Source organism: Acomys minous (genome assembly GCF_964271855.1).
Source record: "Acomys minous genome assembly, chromosome: 4".
NCBI lineage: Eukaryota > Metazoa > Chordata > Mammalia > Rodentia > Muridae > Acomys > Acomys minous.
Window position 1 is genome coordinate 26603156 of NC_140486.1, and position 22807 is coordinate 26625962.

General features: G+C 45.7%; 1 protein-coding gene across 2 annotated transcripts in view; it reads right to left on the reverse strand.

Annotated features, from left to right (window-relative positions):
• PDE6A (phosphodiesterase 6A) overlaps positions 1-22807 on the reverse strand; it is a gene marked incomplete at its 5' end in the record, with an annotated part of 65708 nt that overhangs the window by 2455 nt on the left and 40446 nt on the right. For both annotated transcript variants that reach the window (XM_084779099.1, XM_084779098.1), the window contains 5 exons: positions 690-837; positions 2579-2662; positions 4567-4641; positions 4879-4942; positions 21820-21927. In XM_084779099.1, coding sequence (XP_084635225.1) covers positions 690-837; positions 2579-2662; positions 4567-4641; positions 4879-4942; positions 21820-21927 — 479 coding nt within the window. The remainder of the gene's footprint in view (positions 1-689; positions 838-2578; positions 2663-4566; positions 4642-4878; positions 4943-21819; positions 21928-22807) is intronic.

Below are 22807 nucleotides of genomic sequence, written 5' to 3' on the forward strand. Positions count from 1 at the left end.
CTGTCTCTCTCTCTCTCTCTCTCTCTCTCTCTCTCTCTCTCTCTCTCTCTCTTTCTGGCTGCTGCATGGCATCTGACTTTGTGTGAGTTCTGGAGATCTGAACTCGAGGTCTCATGCATATGTGCCAAGCCCTTTACCATCTGAGTCATCTCCTCTACACGTGGGTCTTACTGTGGACACGGGCAGGTGGCCCCCTGCTGGGCTCAGCCCTGGGCAGTGTGGAGTCTTTCTGAGACTGCCACTAACAGTTTCACAAGTCAAATGCACTTTGAGTTCAAGGGAGATCTTTCCAGTTGTACTACTAGGTGAGGGCGCTGTAGAGGGTAGATAGGCCTCTTTTGCTAGCAGTGTATAAGCCAAGCCTCATGGTGGTAAAGCTAGGATTCAAGTAGACAAACGGCCAGAAAGTCAGCTTTTGAAATTCCCTCCAACTAATAATGTCAGGCACAAATGTCTGCAGTCTTAGAATCAGAGTCTACCTTATGTGCAACTACAGGAGCATCCCTAGAGCATCCCTCGGCCTCAGTCAAGGCACGAGATGCTGACTGTGTGGCTTGACCGTAACACTTCACCTCCAGCAGCCTCAGGGACCTCCCGCACAGAATGAAGACAACAAATAGTTCAGGCCCAGATGCGCTGCATGCTGAAAGTGTGCCAAAGCAAGACTCCGCCTTGCCTCTTCCACACACCTTGCTTGGCTGCCTCCTGTTTTTGCTTCTCCTCCTCCAGCGCCTTCATCTTGGCCTCATACTCATCAGCCAGGGCCTTCCACTCCTTGCGGTTGTTGGTGATACCATCCAGCATGGGTGTAATCTCCTCATGAAAACGGGAGAATTCCTGAAAAGGAGAAGTGGAGGAGGGACGGTGAGTGGGAGGGAGGGAGGGAGGGAGGGGGAAGGGAGGGGGGAGGGAGGGGGGAGAATGAAGCAGGGGCATTGCCCTAGGACTCCAGCTCAGAGTGAGGTATATTCTGCCTGGCACTGTAGTGGGCTGCCTCTCATGCCTGCTGGCACTAGGGAACCTCTCTTTCCCCTGCTTGGAACCTTCCTACAGAGCCATGCCTTCAGGGTGAAATGTTAAGCTTAGCATGCCATTCACTGATCCCTATTCTTTCGTCCCCTGGAAGTCCTAGGCACCCCAAATCTCACTCTGTGAGTGTTTCCTTCCATCTGTGGACTTCCTACAGCTGTCTCTTTGATGGAACACTCTACCTTTCCCCCATTCCTCAGGGTCCCCACTTTCCTAACACTCTCCCTGGGAAACCTTTTCTGACCACATAGGTAAACTGAGTTCCATTTAATGTCCCCAAAGCCCTCTCCAATCACCTCTCGCTTCCCTATATGACTCCCTTTGCCTGCCTCTCCCAGAGGATGACGTCTGGAGATGGCAGGAACCCTGGCTGGCTCATCCCCTCAGTTGGTTCTGGCTTAGCACTGGTCTGGAACACACAAATACTTCATAAACATTCACTGGACGAAACTGGGTTATTGAAATTATTCACTTGAATTCCCGAAACTCTAAGGGTTGAATAACACCTTGAACACACAGTACATGTCAATCTGTGGGGCAATTTATCTCCTTGGGTCTTTTGAGCCACCCCTACCCCCATGAGTGTTGTCCCTCCACTCCTGCACTCGTAGGTGAGAAGATGGAACGTAGATTGATGAAGTAGGTTTGCTGAGGTGAGGAGGGTCTATTATAGTCAGGGCCGACAGTGCTCAGAGATGCCTGAGTTGTGGTCTAGGCTCTACCAGCCGCTGTGTGACTTTGAACAGTCACAGCCTAAGCTCACTTTCACCTAGACAGTATTGCGGTAACAGCACCTACCTAAGGGTGGTTGGGATTAAGCCAGAAAACACAAAGCCCAGCACCCCCATTCATAACACTGCTGCTGGCAGTGTGAGCATCAGCTATGTTGTCTTGTTGACCAGATGGCCCTACTTGGTCTGGGTTGTAACAGAGGTACTCTTGACCCCTCTGGCATCACTTGTTCATCTTCCATGAAAAAGAATTACAGCTCATACTGTAGAGAGCCCTGGCCTGGTGTTAGGTGCCTGGGCTCCAGTCCTGCTCCTTAGGTGGGTCCAGAGATGCTGGCTCTGCTACTTATCATTTCTCACCTCACATATAATGTGGCCAAAGATAATAGTAAATGGGAGATGGGGTCGAGCATGGTGGTGTAGTGATGGTATACCAGCACTTTGGAGGCTGAGGCAGGAGGATCATGAGTTGGAGGTCAGCCTGGGCAACATAGCCAGACCAAGTCTCAAGAATGAAGAGGGAGCAGGTGGATAGTGGAGATGGGTTTGGCAGTGGAGAGCCTCACTAATCGGAACAAGAACTCCAGGAGAAATTCTGGCTTACCTTTTCACAATATTATTGTTCCCATAAAAGCATGCTTAGTCGTTTGTATATATTGAGAATTTACTGAGCAAGTGGGAAGAACCAAGCTCCACTCTGCTCTATAGAGCTGTCCTGAGAACCAAGTGTCACTGGAGCTGAAAACTGTTCTGCAAAGCATCACACTCTTGCCAGGGTTCATTCTACCTGCTGTCCCCTGGACTCTGAGCAAGCCTACCTTATAGACAAAGGTGCACACAAAGTCAATGAAGCCGACTTGAAGCTTGGGAAGCTCATCTGCCTTGTTTCTGTCCATCATGGGCTGTCACAGGAGAGAAAGAGTTAATGGCCTGGAGCAATAATAAGGATTCACCCAATCTAAGACACATTCTTGCTAAAAAGAAGGGGAAGAGGAAGAGGACGAAGAAGAAGAGGAGGAGGAGAAAGAAGAACTAGGAAGGGTGATACTATCACAGGTTCAAGGTCATCCTCCATACACAGTGAGTCTAAGGTCAGCTTGCAATGTGTGAGACTGTTTCAGAAATAAAATAAGATAAACAAAACCCTAAGCTCACCAAGCTTCCAGATTTGACTAGCAATCTGGAGAAAATATGGAAGACAGAGGGGAACATATTAATGAGCATGCAGAATGTAAGTGACCGAGCCAAGGTATGGGAAACAGCACCCAAACAAACATCCACTGTCTTTATCAATCACATGGAGGGAGAGCAAGAGTCAAAGCTAGAGGGAGAAGGGGAGGAGGAGAAAAGAGAGAAGAAGAGAAGAGAGGAGGAGGAGAGGGAAGAAGAGAGGAGAGAGAGAGAGAGAGGGCAACGGGCCACTGCTTCTGTGACACTTCAGAGCTGGAGCTCCGCTGTATTTGAATTCTGATTTGGACAAATCGACAGAATTCTTTCTCTCCCTCAGAGTAAGCGAGCAAGGGCTGGGAGTGAGCTGCTGTTAGAGTATTACTGCTGATGTTGTAAGTGTGATATGGTGGTGGCTCCAGCTATGTTTTTATCTGTAATGAAATCTTCTCTCTTAGAGCACACAGAGTTTAGGAAGAAACGGCTACGTCTGTGATTCACATAAAATACTCCAGCCAAAAGGGATGGGGGAATGCACGGGGCAGAATAGGTAAGACAAGAATGGCAGCTTTGCTAATTGTTGACTCTGGTTAATGGTACTAAGAGATCAGTAACTATTCAGTCAGCATTTTTTAAAAAAAGATTTATTTATTTATTTTATGTATAGAAGTGCTCTATCTACATTTACACCTTCATGCCAGAAGAGGGCATCAGATCCCACTTCAGATGGTTGTTGAGCCACCATGCAGTTGCTGGGAATTGAACTCAGGACCTCTGGAAGAACAGACAGTGCTCTTAACTGCTGAGCCATCTCTCCAGCCCCTTTTAAAATGTTAAAAGAAAAAAGAAGACAGTGGGGCTGAGAGCAATGTAGATCATGACAGCTATGCTCACGTGGTTTCAGAGAAGAATATTAGCAAGTGGCCTAGAGACCATTCTTATAATTTGGCAAAGAATGTGGCTGCTTTTTGCCCTAAAAATCTACCTAAGGCAAGGCAAAAGAAGAGAGGAGCGAAGGAGGGAAGGTTACAAATCTTTGGGGGGCACTATGTGTTCTTTTTCACGCTCTGTCTGCCTCACCTGCCTTTCCCTCTCGCTGGACTCTTGCTGAAAGCTAATGTGATGGGTGATCCATGAACACTTAACAGCCTAGCTACCCTCAGTAGTATTCGTTCTTGGGCCTTTGGGGACAGTTTCCTAATGGTCAGAAGCCAGTTGACTGTCCCAAGTCAGCAGCTCTCAGTGGTGAGATATGTTCCCAGATAGACAAGCTTCCTCTCGCTGGCTCTGTGCGGTTAGAGGGGAGCCATGGTAAGTGGCCTCTGCACCTCTGTATCTGAAAGAGCATCAGTTTGGTATCCATTGGCCAAGCTCGACTTAGCAGAGTGAGATAAGGACCCACTTGTCAACAGCAAGGCCCTCCAACTGCAGAGGGGTGAATAATGGTAGAGCACGTGCTCTTGGCCCACATTTCTGTTCTCAAGGAATGAGGTTAAGCATGGTCTAAGGACCGGGTACCATCTCATCTCGAGGTAAGGTCACACAGCCCTGTGTCATTGGTCCCACCTCTGGGTTAGGAAGAAACTGTACTCTTTTGACATCCCCACTGACACCCACCCCAACCCTGGGCTCTACTCACAATGGGATTCTGTTGCAGTACTGTGCGCTCCAGGTCACCTTGCTCCCAGAATTCAGCAGCCACCAGCAGAGCTACCTGCAATAGATGGACCCGATCACACATGTACAGCCCCAACCCTCCTACCCCGACTCCCACCTCACTTGTGTTTCAAGTTCAGCAAAGGGGGAAAGCCCAACCCCTTCCTTGGTACTCCCGCTTGTCACTGCAGAGCCCAAGAGAGTGGAGTTGGGCTAAGAGTGTCCAGCCTCATTAACTGCAGCCAGCAGGACTGAGCCCGCCCCCTCTCTTCCAGAGCAGGAAGAGTCCACATACCTTACTTTGAACCTCCCAGGGCTTGGTGATGGCTGAGAGATCACAAGCGGTCATCATCATAGCCCTGGGCAAACAATAGTCTCAGTCAGTCCAAAGCCACTTAAAGCTACAACACACAGTTAATTCAATTTCTCTCACTTTTCTCTGCCTGCTTCCCAACAGGTAACTTCACCATTTTGTGAGGCAAAAGCCCACTCCCCGCATTGCGAATACACTATCGATCTCTACCACATGAGTGGTGCTAGGCAGGAAGTGATGTTTGTGGGTCCAGCAAAGTACAAACTCCTCCTGTCTCTTCAGTAAAATGGAGTCACTCAGGGCAAGGCACAGTCTGAGAAAACAATGTCTATATAATATAGAGTAACTTGGAGCAGAGCCCTGACTGATCTTAACAGTAATAGATACCCACTATCCTCACAAGTCAAAAGGGTGTCATCTTGAAGAGATGGCTCAGCCAGCTGGGCATGGTGACACACCCCTTTAATCCCAGCACTCGGGAGGCAAAGACATCTGGATTGCTGTGAGTTCCAAGCCAGCCTGGTCTACAAAGCAAGTCTAGGACAGCCAAGGCTACACAGAGAAGCCCTGTCTTGAAGAAACATAACAACAACAACAACAACAACAACAACAACAACAACAACAACAGAATGACTCAGTCATTAGAATGCTTGCCCTGCAAGCCTAAGTTTTGATTTGCACCACCCATGCACAATGCCAGGCATGGAGAGATATCCCTAAAACCCCAAAGGGAAGAGGGAGCCCCCAGACTCACTGGCCAGTCCATAGCCAACTGGGAGCTCTGGCTTCATCAAGTGGTCCTGTCTCACCCTGATGGGAAGGTAGGCTATGAATTCTTACACAGTGGGTACACCAAAGCATAGGAGGGCTGCGGCAGAGAAGAACTGAATCCACAGAGGGAACAGGATGAGAAAGCATTTCAGTGAGCTGTCCTGGGCTTTGAGGTTGTGCTGACTCATCTTATGTCAACCTGACACACAAACTGTTATCCGAAAGGAGGGAACATCAGTTGAGAAAATGCTTCCATGAGATCTAGTTGTAAAGCTTTTTTCTTTCTTTCTTTCTTCCCTCTCCCCCCATCCCCCGAAACAGGGTCTGTCTGTGTAATAACCTTGGCTGTTCTGGACTCAATTTGCGGACCAGGCTGGCCTTGAACTCTCAGTGATCCACCTGCCCCTGCTTCCCGAGTGCTGGGATTAAAGGCGTGCACCACGATGCTTGGCAAGCATTTTCTTAATTAGTGATTGATTGGGGAGGGCCTGGTCCATTGTGGGTGGTGCTATTCCTGGGCTGGTGGTTCCTGATTTCTATAAGATAGCTGACTGAGCAAGCCATGAGGAGCAAGCCAGTCAGCAGCACCCTTCCATGGCCCCTGCATCAGCTCCTGCCTCCAGGTTCGTGCCCTGCTTGAGTCCTGTCCTGACATCCTTCGATGATAAACAGCGATATGCAAGTAAGTGTAAGCCAAACTTGCTCCCCAGCTTGCTTTTGGTCATGCTGTTTTGTTGCAGCAACAGAGCTAAAGCAGAGTTAAGGTCCATGCTGGGGCTACGCATGGTATGGGATCAGTAAAGGAGGGAGACTGAAAGCTCAGAGTATTGAGTCATCTTCTCGGAGCTGTGTTGCAGGAAGGAACTATGAAAGCGAGGCAGAAAGGGCTTGCCTATAGCCATGCCTGATACAGAGGAAGCAGAAGGAGCAGGGGTTGACCTGTCTAAGACCCACAGGCAGAGGCTGGCGGGAAACAGTGGGGGAGGCTGGACTTTGAACCAAGTTTTCAGCTTAGACTTTTTGTTGTTGTTGTTTTGTTTTTCAAGACAGGGTTTCTCTGTGTAGCCTTGGCTGTCCTGGGCTTGCTTTGTAGACCAGGCTGGCCTCGAACTCACAGTGACTCATCTGCCTCTGCCTCTCAAGTGCTGGGATTAAAGGGGTGCACCACCATGCCTGGCTTCAGCTTAGACTTTTTAAAAGAAATTTATCTTTATATTTTCTTAATTTGTGTGTATGCATTTATACACATCCGTGTGTACACATGTATGTGTTTCTGCAGGTGCTTGTGTATAAGCATGTGGATGACAGAGTCTAAGGTCAGATGTCTTTTCCAGTTGCTTCTTCACTTTATTTTTTGAGACAGGGTCTCTCACTGAACCTGGAGCTTAATTGAGGTACACTTAATTGAGCCAGAAAGCCCCAGGGACCCTCCTATCTCTACTTTCCAAAGTCTTGGGGTACAAGAGTGTACCTCCAGGGCCTGCTTTTTTATATGAATGCTGGGGATCTGAATTCAGGGTTTTATACTTGATGACAAGCACTTACCTGCTGCCTCAGCTATCTCCCTAGTTTCATAGATGATTTATATAAGTAATCACCTGTATATGGAATATTTTATATCCTCTGGTGTAGGAGGCCATGCAGGTCACTCATTAAACATTAACACATTTAAATAAAAATCTTTAATTATGTAAAGTGATTTTTTTCAGTGGATAAGTTTTTGAGTGGAAAGCTTTTGATTGGTAAGCCCTCAGAAATGCCCATTTCATGGGAACATCTTAATGCTTTATAGTAACTTCAGAACATGTGCTCTGTGTTTTATATTAGATGTGTGTGTGCACACATGTGCTGTTTCTTAGTAAAGATATCAGGCAAATAAATGGTCAGCTATGCATACAAGGAGTCACCACCTCCCTGGTACTTGTCATTGTCTCCAGGTTAAAACCGCAGGTGTGGCTTCAGGAGAATAAAGGATATTTGCTTTACTTGGCTGAAGGGCACATGAACCACTCCCGGAGATCTGGGAAACACGCCCATGTGTTTTATAGGCAGACTCGGTATGCCCAGGCATAAAAAGAGGGCCATATAGCCCCCAGAATAGCTAATCCGAACCTCATGCCCTAAAGACAAGGCACTACAAGTCCTTTACAACCACCCCAGATGTATCCTAGGGTCCCAGGTGCTGTATGAGGCATGGGGGATTCAGAGAGTCCAGATGGAGCGCATGGTCACTGGAGGAACATAGAGAAAAGCACTCACATGGAAACAAACTACATAGGGCAGTAAAGTACAAGGCACCAAAGAAGACCAGGAGGGGAAAGGAGTGCCTGAAGGTGAGAGCAACTAGTCCTGCCTGGGCCACTTAAGAGATAATAGCAGACCTGGGCCAAGAGCGGGCCATAGGAGCTCTCTGGTACGGACCAAATGCTGTTTCCCTTAAATCTGTATGTTGAAGCCTTAACCTCGATGTGATGGTATTAGGAAATAGGGCCTTTTAGCAAGCAATTAGTGTTAGATGAGGCTATGGTGCCGTCATTAACTTGTTAAAGAAGGGCAGAGGGAACACCTGGCACCAGAGTCCTGGTAACGGGAAGCCTGACGCATTCAGAAGACTGGGCATGGGAGGGAGAACCTCAGGGACCCTTGGGAGCCTTGTTAGGGGAGGCCCACTCGAGCCAGATATGGTGCCTCACGCCTTTAATTCCAGCACTCGGGAAGCAGAGGCAGGTGGATCTCTGAGTTTGAGATTAGCCTGGTCTCCAGAGGGAGTGTTAGGATAGCCAGGGCTACTCAAAGAAACCTGTCTGGGCATGGGGAAGGGGTGAGACCAGACCCAAGGGATGTGTGGGTATAGACCATGCAGTGCGTGGGACTGGGGCAAGGTGCAGGGCTGCAGCCCCAAAGAACAGGAAGATTTGAGGGGAAGAGAGACAAGGACAGATCTACACCTCACAAAAGGTTTTGTTGTGGTGCCCTGCACTAGGGAGCCCAGGAAGGAAACCATTGTGGGAATGGGCAGGAAGTGGAAGAAATTGTCAAGAGAATGCCCACGGGGTAACAGCAATTGAACAGTAAACTCAACCTGAGGAAGAGGGAGGCATGGAGATGGAACAGGGTGAAGGAGGGTGTGTGTACAAGAAGAGTCAGGAAGATCTTGAGGGCTCAGAAACCAACGCTTAGCCTAAGCCAAAGTCACCACGGGGGAAGTGGTGGAGTTTAATGCCTCCACGCAGGGCTTTAGAATCAGACCTAGCCAAAGTCCTCCATCTGCGCTTGATTTACAATGGCCAGAACAAGATGCCTAAAGTCTTTCAGGCGAGTGTGTAAAATGAGATAGTCCTACCCAAGATTAGAGCCCATGAAATTCTGGTTTTGCAGGTCAGAAGGAATTCACTTATTTCATGTGGCTGTAACATTCCTCCTGAGAGGTATTATGGTCAACACAAACCGTGGTTTCGTAAGCATGGCTTTCATTGTCATCAGCTTCTCCTCACTTTATCAAATTACCGTTTAGGAGGGCAGCTGCTCGGAGAGCACAGCTTGCCAGAGCTCAGCTGAGTTCTTTTAACATGGTCCACCCTTAAGGCCTTCTAGAACTTAGCTGTGAGGCCCAGCAGCCTTCTTCCTGCCTTCTGGCTGACTTTCAGGAGAAAGCATTCCAGCCTCCAGTGTCCTGTGAACGGGTGGGTAGGCAGGAGCAGGCCTTTTGTCTTAGGCCCCAGTCCTGGCTGGGGTCACACTATTTGTGTGTCACCAGGTAAGTGACTTTTCTATCTCTCAGGTACTCCCTTTTCTCCTTTGTAAAACGCTAGACCAAGAGCTGGTCAGCTTTGTGCGACGGTCCTGGTGCTGAACATTTCAGGCCTTGCAGAAGACATGGTTGCTCTTGTGTCTGCTCAGCTCTATCTGTGATGCAGGAGCAGCCGTATGTAATAAGGAGGCCAAGTCTGTTGACTAGTCTTAAGTCAATATGTCACAAGCTAGAGTTATCAGAACGGAGGAAAACTCAACGGGAGGCAGAGGCAGGTGGATCACTGTGAGCTCGAGGCCAGCCTGGTCTACGAAGTGAGGTTAAGACAGCCAAGGCTACACAGAGAAACCATGTCTTGAAAAACCAAAAACCAAAAGCAAACCAAAGCAAACAAACAAACAAAAAAGTCCAGCTGCAAGGCATTTTTTTAGTGATTAATGGAGAAGGACCCAAGCTGCTGTGGGCGGTGCCATTCCTGGCATGGTAGTCCTTGCTTCTATAAGAAAGCTGACTTAAAGCCAGATGGTGGTGGTGCACGTCTTTAATCCTAGCACTTGGGAGACAAAATCAAGCCGACTTCTGTGAGTTCGAGGCCAGCCTGATTTACAAAGGCAGTCCAGGGCAGTCAGGGTGACACAAAGAAACCCTGTCTCGAACAACCAAAAACAAAACAAAACAACAACAACAAAAAAATTTAAAAAAATAAAAACTCAGAAAGCAGACTTAAAAACAAAAAAGGAAAGAAAGAAAAAAAGCAAGCAAGCACGCAGACTAAGAAAGCCATGAGGAGCAAGCCAGTAAGCAGCACCCTCCACGGCCTCTGCATCAGCTCTGCCTCCAAGTTCCTGGCCTGCTTGAGTTCCTGCTCTGACTTCCTTCGAATGCTAAAGATTCACATATTTTTTGGAAGCTTATGAAAATACCTTAATTACTTTAATTGCTTTTGACAGAAGGAAGCCAGATGTGACTTCCAGGCCAGCCAGGGCTATGGAGAAGGCCTCATAAATCAACCAATAAAGCCAGAAGAAAAAAGGAAATGATAACAAATTTTCCATGATTGTCTTTCTACCAATAAAGTCATAAGATATAAGTTTTATTTATTTGCTAACTAATTTATTGATCGCTTTTTATGGAGGAAGGCGCCATGAAGGCAAAAAGAACCCACGGCCCATTACATCAGGGTCAAATTTTATTTATGGATGTGGAAGCTTTTGTTTATTTTTTTTCCTTTTGGTGTGAAACAATATTTTTAATATTTCCCACAGCCACTTAAAAATGTAATTATCACCAGGCATGGTGGCAGACATCTTTAGACCCAACACTTGGGAGGTTTGGGAAGGCAGATCTTTGTGATTTGGAGGCCAGCCTGATCTACATAGTAAGTTCCAGGATAGCCAGCGCTATGTAGAGAGACCATCTCAAAACAAAACAAAAAACAAAAACAACAACAGCAAAAAAGAATTAGCTTTTCTTAGCTCATAAGTCCTATGAAATCAGGCAGCAGGCCCTACACCCTGGCCCTGAGGATGCTGAGGAGGATGCTGAAGAGGATGCTGAGGAGGATGCTGAGGATGCTGAAGGCTTCCCACTCCTGGTTTAGCCACAATCAAGAATGTGAGGTGAAATTAAGAAGAGAGAGAAAGGGCTTGATATGGAGTAGGAAGTCACACCCTTGCTCAAGAGTTGGTGACACATCCTGGCTTTAGACTAGATAAGTAGGGCAACACAAGAAAGAGCTAAGCAGGGGTCAGACGCAATGGTGTGGCTAAGGACACAGCGAGGGGCTCGGTGTGGCTCTCAGGCCACAGGAAACTCACATGTGCACCTCCAAGACGATCAAAGCACCAGAACACAGTGCTGGGGGTTTCCTTAAGCTGAACCCAAACTCTACAGACCAAGAGATCTTGGAAATATGGGTTTACAGAGCCATTAAAGATGTTAGCCAGAGAAAGAAAGGGCCAGATCTTGGGACAAAATCAAGCAGCTGCAGCTGCTGGATGGGGGCAGTTAAAAGATGCCTGTGTACCCAAGCTTCCATAAGCTTTTGAGAAAGAAGGCACAACAACCCACCCTGGCTACAGAGTAGAGGGACAGGGAGGTCTGAATAAGAGGATAGTATATTATATACTATATGTTTTATATTATATTATATTATATTATATTATATTATATTATATTATATAGAAAATGTGTTTGCTGCTTATTGGGTGACTAGGGTCCTAAATGGTTTTGCCTGGTGGTTTAGAGACAAGTTTTCACCATACATTTAGGAAGGTGAAGTCTGGCTTATTTATTTGGTGGTTGCTGATTTGGCCTGAATTATTAGCCAAATAGAACCTTGTTGTCTCTCTTCTCCATCTCTCACCCCTCCCTCCCTCCTACTAACTTTAGGAGGTCTCAGAATTTTCCTCCCTCACAGTTTAACTCCAAGCTAACACTTAGCACCTGGAGTTAGCATTGAGCCCAGATTTAAGACTTCCGTCTCACAGACTACCCTCACTTCGGAAGCCCGCCGTGGACATTGTGCCCGACATTAGCTACTCTTCTCTCTGGTTAGCTCTACCCAGGTGTGAGGACACCCAAAATCTCTCCTGAGGGTCAGTAATCTGTTGGGTCAGCTCACAAAACTCAGGGAGACACCTCGCTTGCACTTGCCATGTCTTGTACAACCGAGAAACACAAATGAAAGAGAGGCATGGAAAGGCTGGCACTAGAGAAGTCCTCTTAAGGGTACAAGTCTCCCAGGACCTCGATGTGGCCACCAGTCCAGGAGGTCTCTGAACCTGTATATTTAAATCATTTTATGAAGGTTTTGTCTTGTAGGTGTGGTGAATTAAACCCCACCTCCCTAGAGGGTAGAAATGAGGCTAAAAGCCCCAAGCTTCTTAAAATGGGGTCTCTCTAAGAAGCAGACCTCATTCTGAAACTCAGGAAACCCCAAGGCTCTTAGAAGCTCTGTGACAGAAAACAGGGACAAAGACCACGCCTATATGTCATTATATTACAGGAAGTGCCCCCCAAAGCTCCGCCTACCTAAGCCATGCTGCAAAGTATTCCACTCACCCCCCAGCTCAGCTCCAAGAGAATCTGAAAAAATAGATACTATCATCTTCCTCACTGAGCCACAGGGGAAACCAAGGCACAGGTGGGTGAAGTAACCTGCTAAGGTCACACCATCAGTAAGTGAGAGCCAAGACTCAAACCCACACTGCTTAGTACTGCAAGGACCAGAGACAAACTCCATTTTGAAAAAGAAACTCCATATTGTGTTAAACCTAGCCAAAGGCTGAACCCAGATTCCAGGAAAACTATAAACTAGTCTAAACAGAAAAATATTCCCTAGACACACAATCAGCTCACCTTGGGAAAGTACAAATATACTCTCTGCTGGCCAAGTTGACCAGCAGGTGGTCTGGCACATAGCAACAACCGACTAGGAGAAGCCAGGCCAAAGTTCCTAACACCTTTATGACTGCTTCAACCAATCTTCTCTATGGGCCAACTTGCCCCTACACCTATTACCCAAGCATGAAATGTCAAGGCTTGTAACTCCCTGCTTGCAGCTTTTCTGCCCAAATGCCACCCAATCATATAAATGTAAAACCCATTTATTTGTCTAAAACCTATAAAAAGCCCTCTCAATTGAGACCCGGGGCCACTTGCCTGCATCTGCTGTGTCAGTGCATAGGAGGTGTGGCCTGGGTTCAAATCTGCAATAAAGACTTTCTTGCGATTGCCTTTGGACTCCACTCTTGGGTGGTCTATTAGAAGAGTCTCTCAAAGTTTGGGCATAACAGTACTAAGACTCTAATTGTATAGGACCGCCCCTCTCTGCCCAAGCGAGAAGTGTGTCTGCTGATAGATAGAGAGACCAGCAGATGCAACTGAGATCGCCTCACAGTGGTGCCTCTTGGCTAGGGAGACCCCTGTCCCTCAGCATCCCTGCTGCTGTCTGAATTCATTCTTGATAGTCTCGGCTGGAGTGGGAAGCCCGTTACTGGCACCTGGTAGGTAAAGCCCAGGGATGCTGTTCAACATCCCATAGACATAAGACAGAGCGCTATTTGCTGTCCACATCGATGGCACTAAGGTTGTCAAACCTGGCTTTCTAGGTCTTCACACCATGTTCGCTGAAGGCCTACTTACGTAGTTTTGAAAACTGTGAACCTTTTGGCCAGTTGAAACTGTTTTGTCAAATATTATCTGAAAGGATCTAGTTTCCAATGCATTATAAATACTGATAGCAATAAAATAATATTACTTCACTCTCCAAAATCCAAAGAAATCTAAAGAGTCTAATAATTTAATATCAACCATTGTCATCTATAACAAAAAAAAAGCAAGTTTTCCCTCCTTAAACTTGTATTTTTCACTTGACCTCTGTATATACATGGATATCTTTTTATCTGTGTACATACAGTATGGGCATCACAGTCTTTCCTGACCACCCTTTCATACTATCAGTAACCAAATATTTTGATTAGTTTCAGTCACTTCTGATCTTCTTCTTAAGCCTTTAATTGTTAATTTTTCCCCTTTGGATTAAGTTTTACAAGTAGTCCAAAGAATAAAATATTTTATCTATTTTTATAAATAATTATTTGATACTCAAAGTAATTGATTTTGGAACTTTGTCTCAGTGAGATAGAGTCAGATTTTTCTTTTGCTTTGTTTTTTGTTTTTTGAGACAGGGTTTCTCTTATAGTCTTGGCTGTCCAGTACTCTCTTTGTAGAACAGGCTGGCCTTGAACTCACAGAGATCCGCCTGCCTCTGCCTCCCAAGTGCTGGGATTAAAGGTGTGTGCTATCACATCTGGCTCCTAGGGTCAGATTTTTAATGTTGGATTATAGATGAATGCCTCTTACTGCTAGACTGATAAAAATCAGCATCTAATTTATGTGCACTTTTCATTTTTATAAATGCCCTGGAGGTGGAAGAAGTTCTATTACAACAAATCACTCACTCTGTGAATTTTTCTGAGTTAACTGTTAAAAGTCATCCTGTTATTACACTGAGGGATCCATCTGCTGATGGTTCAATTACATTCTTCTTCCATTTTGTTGAAAGCCAACTCTAGAGGCTTGCTTCTTCCACTTCTGGGATGCATGCCATGAAGACAGAACAAAGGCTTCTCAGAGGACTATTAATTACACCCCTGGCATGCCTTCAGGAACACTGTGTTAATCCAAGATACTGAAAATGGGCAGGTGCATTAAAATATTATTAAATCTAATATATCTTTTCCAGTGTTATATTTTTATAAAGGGATTTTATGTTATAATGAGTTTCAATTTTGCTTTCAGTGAAACCTTGAAGCTTCAGATTTCACTTGTTTAGTTTGTGGAAATGTCTGCCATATAACGTCTCTGGAATGGCAGACAGACTTGTGCTGCCAGGTAAACCAGCCACACCAGAATCTGACCTGTAATTTTTCAATTCAGTAAACACATTATAATGTATCTCAATTACACCTACTTAGTCCTGGATTTGTATTTTCCCTCTTGCTTTTCTCATTTGTTTTTAGGTTTAAGAAAAATAGAGATACACAGATGTACAGGTATATAGGATAGGATGGATGGATGGGTGGATGGATGGACAGACAGACAAATAGTGTTATGGCCTGGATCCTCAGTACTCTCTAAAGGCCATGTGCTGACAGCTTGGTCTCTAACCCATAGCACTCTTGCTGTGGAGTGGGGTTGGGTGGAAAGAAGTCAGGGTGTGCCCTTAGAAGGTCCCTCTTCTCCCTCTTTATTTGCTTCTTGGCCACCATGCACAGAGCAGGGCAGGGCAGGCTTCCTCTGCCACATGGTATGACCACGATGTACTACTGTGCAGCCACAGACCCAAAGCAACAGGGCCAAGTGACCGCAGGCTAACGCGATGGAAACTGAATCACAACAGAGCTTCCCTTTTTCAGGTGTCACAACAAAACACTGTCTAGAATAAATGGGTGACAAGAGATGACAGACTGATCGATGACAGACAGGGAGGCAGACAGACACGCAGAGAGCTAGGCAGTAGTTAGGCAGAGTCCTACCTAACATCATGAGATTTGATCCCTTTACCAATCAAAATATTTATACCAGGATCTGTCACTTTGCTCTAATAACATGGTCCCTGCATAGTGACACATCCTCTGAAGGAAGATGTAATTGGTTTTTGTTGTTGTGTTTTTTGGTTTTGGTTTGGTTTAGTTTGGTTGGTTGGTTGAGTTTTTATTTTGTTTTTAGTTTTTTTGAGACAGGGTTTCTCTGTGTAACCTTGGCTGTCCTGGACTCACTTTGTAGACCAGGCTGGCCTCGAACTCATAGGGATCCACCTGCCTCTCCCTCCCGAGTGCTGGAATTAAAGGCATGCGCCACCACGTGCTGGCTGATATAATTGGTTTTTGGGGTTATGTGAGTTGTTTTGGTTTCTTTGCATTTTGTTTTTGTTTAGTTTGGGGGTTTTTTTCTTTTTCTTTTTCTTTTTCTTTTTTTTTTTTTTCTTTTCTTTTCTTTCTTTCTTTTTTTTTTTTTTTTTTTTGAGATAGGGTTTCTCTGTGTAGCCTTGCCTGTCCTGGGCTCGCTTTGCAGGCCCTTGTAGAGCTGCGGCTCCTAAAGCCTTTACGTTTCCTGAGCAGTAGGAGTGTCTTGTTTGCAATGTGCACCTTTTGACTGTACCTTATATTACACCCATGAGGTGGCTTAGGATGAGGCATCTAAATAGCCTTGGATTGGAGGAACAAGTGACTTCAGGACTCAATATGTTATCCCTGTCCACTGACTCTGAGGAAGACTAGCTAGAGATTGAACTATAGTAAAAACTTTTGAGCCGGGCGTAGTGCTACCTGCCTTTAATCTTAGCTCTCGCGAGGCTGAGGCAGGTAGATTCTGTGAGTTCCAGCATGGCCAGCTGGAATGGCTAGTCTGAATAGAGAATTCCGGGCTAGCCAGGGCTAATAGTGAGACTCTCAGAACAACGACAACAACAACAACAACAACACAACAAACACAAATACAAACAAGAGCCCCTCTTGAACGGCTGAAGGATGGGCCTCCAGGCTAGTGGGCACCTGTATGCTGAGCGGGTGCTGTCTCCATGCTGCTCCTACACACTCTCCATCTAGTTACCTAGCTGCAGCTGGTCCATCCTCTAACGCAAAGTGGCAAACGCAAGTGAGGGATTTCCCAGAGTTCTATGAGCCATTATGGAAAATCATAGAAATTGAGGAAGTCATGAGGATGCCTGACTCATATATTTGTGAGAAATACGAGAAGCCTAGACATGTGATTTGCGTCAGGAACGGAGGCAGGAGAATGTTCCTGTGGTGCAATTTGTTACTATGCCACACTTACTTGGAAAGGAAGACGGGGGTGAGGGTGTAGCTGTGCTACAAGGGACTTACCTCAGCATGTGTCAAGACCCTGATTTTCATTTGTGTGTGTGTGTGTGTGTGAGAGAGAGAGAGAGAGAGAGAGAGAGAGAGAGAGAGAGAGAGAGAGAGAGAGAAAAGCATATCTCAGAGGAATGAGCTCTTAATTGTTGGATTGACCCTAACTCCAGGCAGATAATAGTTCGGCAGTGACTCCATTGTAGGATGCCCAGCAAGGGACCACAGAGGGAAAAAAAAAACCCTGCACACTCTGTGTCAATAGTGTTCTTTGTGAGAATATAGAGGGAAGTGAGTTTTTTCTCAGAATTTATAGACAGAGAAGGCCTGCAGCCCTTCCTCAGGCATATAATAATCAGAAGGGACTTTGAAGACATGCATGTTTGTAACATGTCCGTATTCAGATAGTTGTTCTGTTCTGTGGAGAATCTTGCACCGGGGCCAAAGTGCTGTAGGCAGCTCACGAAAGGGAAGAATGTGCCTGTGCTCTTTAACTGGGTGAAGGGTGGGATGCCTCTACCTACTAAGCCTCTGCCTTGTTCAGAAAGATTAGCATTATGAAAGAGAACACTGATTCCCAAGCCCAGACAGGCCATGGGAGGCATTGACTTCCCTGGAGGAGATGAGGGCTCAGTGTGGAAACTGCTTGTTAGACCGCCTGGCTTTTACCATAACCAAAGTCCTGTCCATGGTTTTCATTTGTTTGTTTAACTAAACATATCTTTGATTTGACATTTCTTTGCAAAGTCCATTCGATACTCCATTGTGTGAAAGCCCTGAAAGCCTTTAACCTGGGTTCTCATTGGTGGAAGTGGAAGTTGTTTTCAGTCCTCTCTGTGACTAGAGATCACATGGCAATGACTTTGATACACCCTTTGGTGCACACGTGGGTGAAAGCAGAGGTGGAGCTGCTGGGTCAGAGCAGTGGTTGTTGTAATTCTGATAGTGTTACAGTTTGGACATGAAGTAAGTGTCTCTTACAAGTTCCTATGTCCCTAGCTGGTGGTCCTCCTTTGGAAGTTCTGGAAACATTAGGAGGTGGAGGCAGAAGGTATGCGTCCTTGGGCACGGTGCCTTGCTCAGAGTCCCTCCCCTTCAGCCTCACTGCATCCTTTCTTCTGCGACATGAAGAAGCCACAGTATTCAGCCCAAGTGCCCAGGGCTGAGCAAGAGAGCTTGTGCAGAACACTGCTTCCCCCTTTCGGTGCCTTTGAGGCAAGATCTTGCTATCTAGCTCAGGCTTGCTTCAAATTGATTAAGTAGTCCAGACTGGCCTTGAACTACCTACTATCTCATCTTTGCCTCCCAAGTCTTCTAGGATTAAAATCTTATTCTCACTGGGCATGGTGGCACATGCCTTTAATCCCAGCACTCAGGAGGTAGAGGCAGGCTGTGAGTTCAAGGCCAGCCTGGTCTACAAAGTGAGTCCAGGACAGCCAAGACTACACAGAGAAACCCTGTTTCGGAAAAAAAAAAAAAACAAAACAAAACAAAACAAAACAAAACAAACCTAAAGCCTTATTCTCCTTGCCTTTAATTGTTCTCTCAGTTTGCTTGGATTTTTCTTTTTCTTTTTCTTTTCTTTCTTTTTCTTTTTGTTTTTTTTTTTAAAAGATTTATGTATTTATTGTGTATACAGTGCTCTGCCTGCATGACAGAAGAAGGCATTAGATCACGTTATAGATGGCTGTAAGCCACCATGTGGTTGCTGGGAATTGAACTCAGGACCTCTGGAAGAGCAGTCAGTGCTCTTAACCTCTGAGCCAACTCTCCAGCCCTGGAGCTGGTTTTTGAGAGACATGTGGGTTTGGAGAAGCAGGGCAGTAAGTAGGTCAGCAAAGCACAGTGGGGGATTCTGGTCGACACTCAGAAGATAGGCAGCACAGACAGTGTTCACAAGGTTCCAGGTGGAAGTGACGTCTCTATTAGGAATCAGATTGTAAGTCATCTGCATTCTGTCTGACAAATACTTTGTGTTCCGAGACTGGGGCTGAATTTAATAGTAATTTTCTACTTAATTTGGTGGAGGAAATCTCAAGACAGCCTACATACTATTCGGCCCCTGGCATAGATATCGCTGGACACTTTTTATCCAGGTTGATAGTGAGAACTGGGAACAAAAGGAAGCATAGAAGGATGGGGAAATGTGCAGTCTGGCCGGAAGAGAAGTGAGCTGTACTTGTGGGCAAGGAGGATGTGGTTTGTTGAGGAGATTGGTGCTATCACAAACAAAGCCACCATGAAACAAAAACAGACAGAAGGCACAGACTTTTCACTGAGACAGTAGGAAAAACACTTCAATGATCTCAGGGCTAGAATAGACCTTGCCTGTTCTGTCCTGCCTCCCTGCTCCCCACCCTCCACCCCCCACCCCACCCACCCACCTCCATGCCCCTGCTCCAGTTTTATCTCAACTGGAAAACTTCTTTGTGAAAACAGCGAAGGTGTCCTCTCAAGTTTGCAGTCACAGCTTCATGGGTAGTAGTGCCCGATTGTCCTCTGTAAAGACTACACGTATGTGCCCTCCCAGCATAGTAAACGAGACTGCCCACTCCCCTCGCTCTGGCCAGCACAGAATGTTGCCAAGAGGAAGGGCAAAACCCTGCCTCTCGCTGCGGTTCTGTTTTGGACTTCTCTCAGTTTGATGGATGTGCTCCACTGTCTTCATCTACAGCCCACGCGATTCCTTTTTCTGGCAAGCATCTGTGTGTGCCTTTTGTCTTTTTTCTGTTGACTTAGCCATTTTCTTGAATGGTATTAACACTGACTGTGGAAATTAGCTGCTTTTCTGTTACAAGTATTATGAATACTTTCCCTCAGCTTGTCACTTGAATTTTGTCTTTAGCTTTGTGTGCATGTGTGTGTTGTGCAGATTCTTAATTTTCTTTTTCTTTCTTTTTTTTCCCTTTCTTCCTTTCTTTCTTTGTGTGTGTGTGTGTGTGTGTGTGTGTGTGTGTGTGTATGTGTGTGTGTGTTGAAAGAGGGTTTCTCTGTGTAGCCTTGGCTGTCCTGGACTTACTTTGTAGACCAGGCTGACCTCAAACTCATATCAATCTGCCTACCTCTGCCTCCCAAGTGCTGGGATTAAAGACATGCGCCACCAGGTCCGGCGATTCTTACTTTTCTTTTCTTTCTTTTTTTCTCTTTTTTTAAAGATTTTATTTATTTATTTATTATACAGTGTTTTGCTTATATGTGTGCATGCATGCCAGAAGAGGGCATCAGATCTCATTATAGATCGTTGTGAGCCACCATGTGGTTGCTGGGAATTGAACTAAGGACCTTTGGAAGAGCAGCCAGTGCTCTTAACCTCTGAGCCATCTCTCCAGCCTGATTCTTACTTTTCTTTTTTCTTTCTTTCTTTCTTCTTCTTCTTCTTCTTCTTCTTCTTCTTCTTCTTCTTCTTCTTCTTCTTCTTCTTTGTGTGTGTGTGTGTGTGTATGTGTTGGCTCATGCCTTTTATTGTTAAGATATTTATTTATTATGTATACACTGCTCTGCCTCCATGTACACCAGCAGACAGAAAAGGGCATCAGATCACATTATAGATGATTGTGAGCCACCATGTGGTTGCTGGGAGTTGAACTTAGGACCTCTGGAAGAGCAGTCAGTGCTCTTAACTGCTGAGCCATCTCTCCAGCTCCCCTTACTTTTCAAATAGTCAAATTTACCCAATTATTTTTATAGCTTATGAATATTAGGTCTCACTTAAAAATTTATTCTGAAATCATTTCTTTTAATTTTCCCACTGTTCCTCCTCTCATTATTTAAAAATTCTTAGTTCAAGCCGGACGGGGTGGCACATGCCTTTAATCTCAGCACTTGGGAGGTAGAGGGAGGTGGATGTCTGTGAGTTCATGGCTAGCCTGGTCTACAAAGAGAGTGCCAGGACAACCAGGGCTACTACACAGAGAAACCCTGTGTACAAAAACAAAACAAAAACAAACAAACAAACAAAGATAGTGCTATATATCAGAGTGAGACAAGAGTTTAACTTTGTAGCCACCCTGCTTTCCCAAGGCCATGTATGAATACATGCCTTTCTCTACTGATAGAAAAATCTCCTTTTAGAACATGTAGGTTCTTCAGAGTAGAACTGCCCTATTGATTTCGGCACTTACTCATGTTTAGGAATGAACTACCATATTTTCCTTCTGCTTCAGAATTTCCTGGCTACTCTGTGCAGGGGGATAAGTGGGGACACACACATGCCACAGCACTGTTGTCGGGGTTAGGGAATACCTTTCAGGAATCAGTTCTTGCCTAACACCTGGCTGAAGCAAGGTGTCGCTTGGCTGCGTACTCCAGGGAAGTCTGTAAACTGTTGAATGACTTTCCTGTCCCTGCCCCCTATGTACCATAGGAGTACTGAGATGACAGATGCTGAAAAGTGTGTGCGTGTCTGTGTGTTCATGTATGTTCATGTGTGTGCAAGTACATGTGTGTGTGTATGCATTTGTGTGTATCTAAGAGGTATTCAAGGCAACCTTGAATATTGTTTTCAGGAGCAATCTACCTTGCTTTTCAAAGTTTGGTTGGCTTTAACCTGAACAAGGCTAGGCCGGATGGCCAGTGAGACCCAGAAACCCTCTAGCTCCACCTCCCCCATGCTGGGAGCTCCACTGTGTCTGGCTTTTAAAATATACTTTCTGGGCATTAAACTTCGGTCTTTGCACTCGTATTCTACCATCAGTATATATTTTGTTCAAAATTTGAACACTGCATCACTTTGCTACTCAAATCCTTCATTTTATCATTGAAATGCTTCAAATATTAGGCTTTGTGTATGCAGATATATAAAATAATAGCAGCATACTGGCTTGTGTTTTCAGTGCTAAAATAAAAGGTAAACATATGTCACAACTTGTGTCATTCAGTTTGGACACAGCTTCGTGCTTTCAAATCTGAGAGCCCTCTAAAGTGGCAAGTGTCCCAGGGCCCTGCTGAGAGTAGGGAGAGCTATGGACGTAGCCCCCCACCCTCTGGACCCCAGGGCTGGTGAGTGTCAACCCTGCCTTGACTCACATAACAATTTCCTTCCGTGTCTGCTCCAGCATCATGTACTGGGTCCACTCCTGGGTACTCTCATATGTCTTTGACTGATCCACGATCTTCTGGAACATTGTCCTTTTCCTGAAAGAAACACCGGTTTGTTAAAGAGATCAAGTGTAAGAATGGGCCTAGATCCTCCACACATATGTGGTGGGTGTGCAGCTTGGTCATCATATGGGTCCTCTAACAATGGGACTAGGGCCTGACTGACTCTGTTGCCTGCCTCTGGATCCCTTTCCCCTGGCTGGGCTGCCTGTCAGGCCTCAGTGGAACAAGTCCTACTGTGACTTGAGGTACAAGGGTGCCCTGGTACCCCTTGGGGGCCTCCTCTTCTCTGAGAAGGAGGAGGGGGATGCAGGGAGGGATGCATAAGGATGGGACTGGAAGAAGAAGAAGGATGGGGCTGGGGTCAGGCTGTAAAGTGATTTTTAAAAAAGAACAGGGCAGGGCTGGAGAGATGGATCAGAGGTGAAGCGCACTGTCTGTTCTTCTAAAGGTCCTGAGTTCAATTCCCAGCCACCACATGGTGGCTCAAAACCATCTACAATGAGATCTGGTGCCCTCTTCTGGGGTACAGGCACACATGCAGGCAGCACAGTGTATAAATAATAAATAAATAGATAAATCTTAAAAAAAAAAAAAACAACAAAAACACACAAAACACCAAAACCAAAAAAAAAAAAAATCTTCAAAATAATTAAAAAAAAAAAGAACAGGGCAACAAGTGGAGTAGGGGGCACTGGTGGCTCACACCTTTAATCTCTGCACTTAGGAGGCAGAAGCAGGCAGATATCTGAGTTTGAGGAAAACCTGGTCTATAGAGTGAGTTCCAGGACAGCCAGGGCTACCCAGAGAAACTCCATCTTGAACCCCACCCACTAAAAAAATAAAAAGGAAAAGAAAAAGAAAGAAAGAAATAAAAAGAAAAGAAAAGAATGAGGCAACAGCTGGGCTACTAACA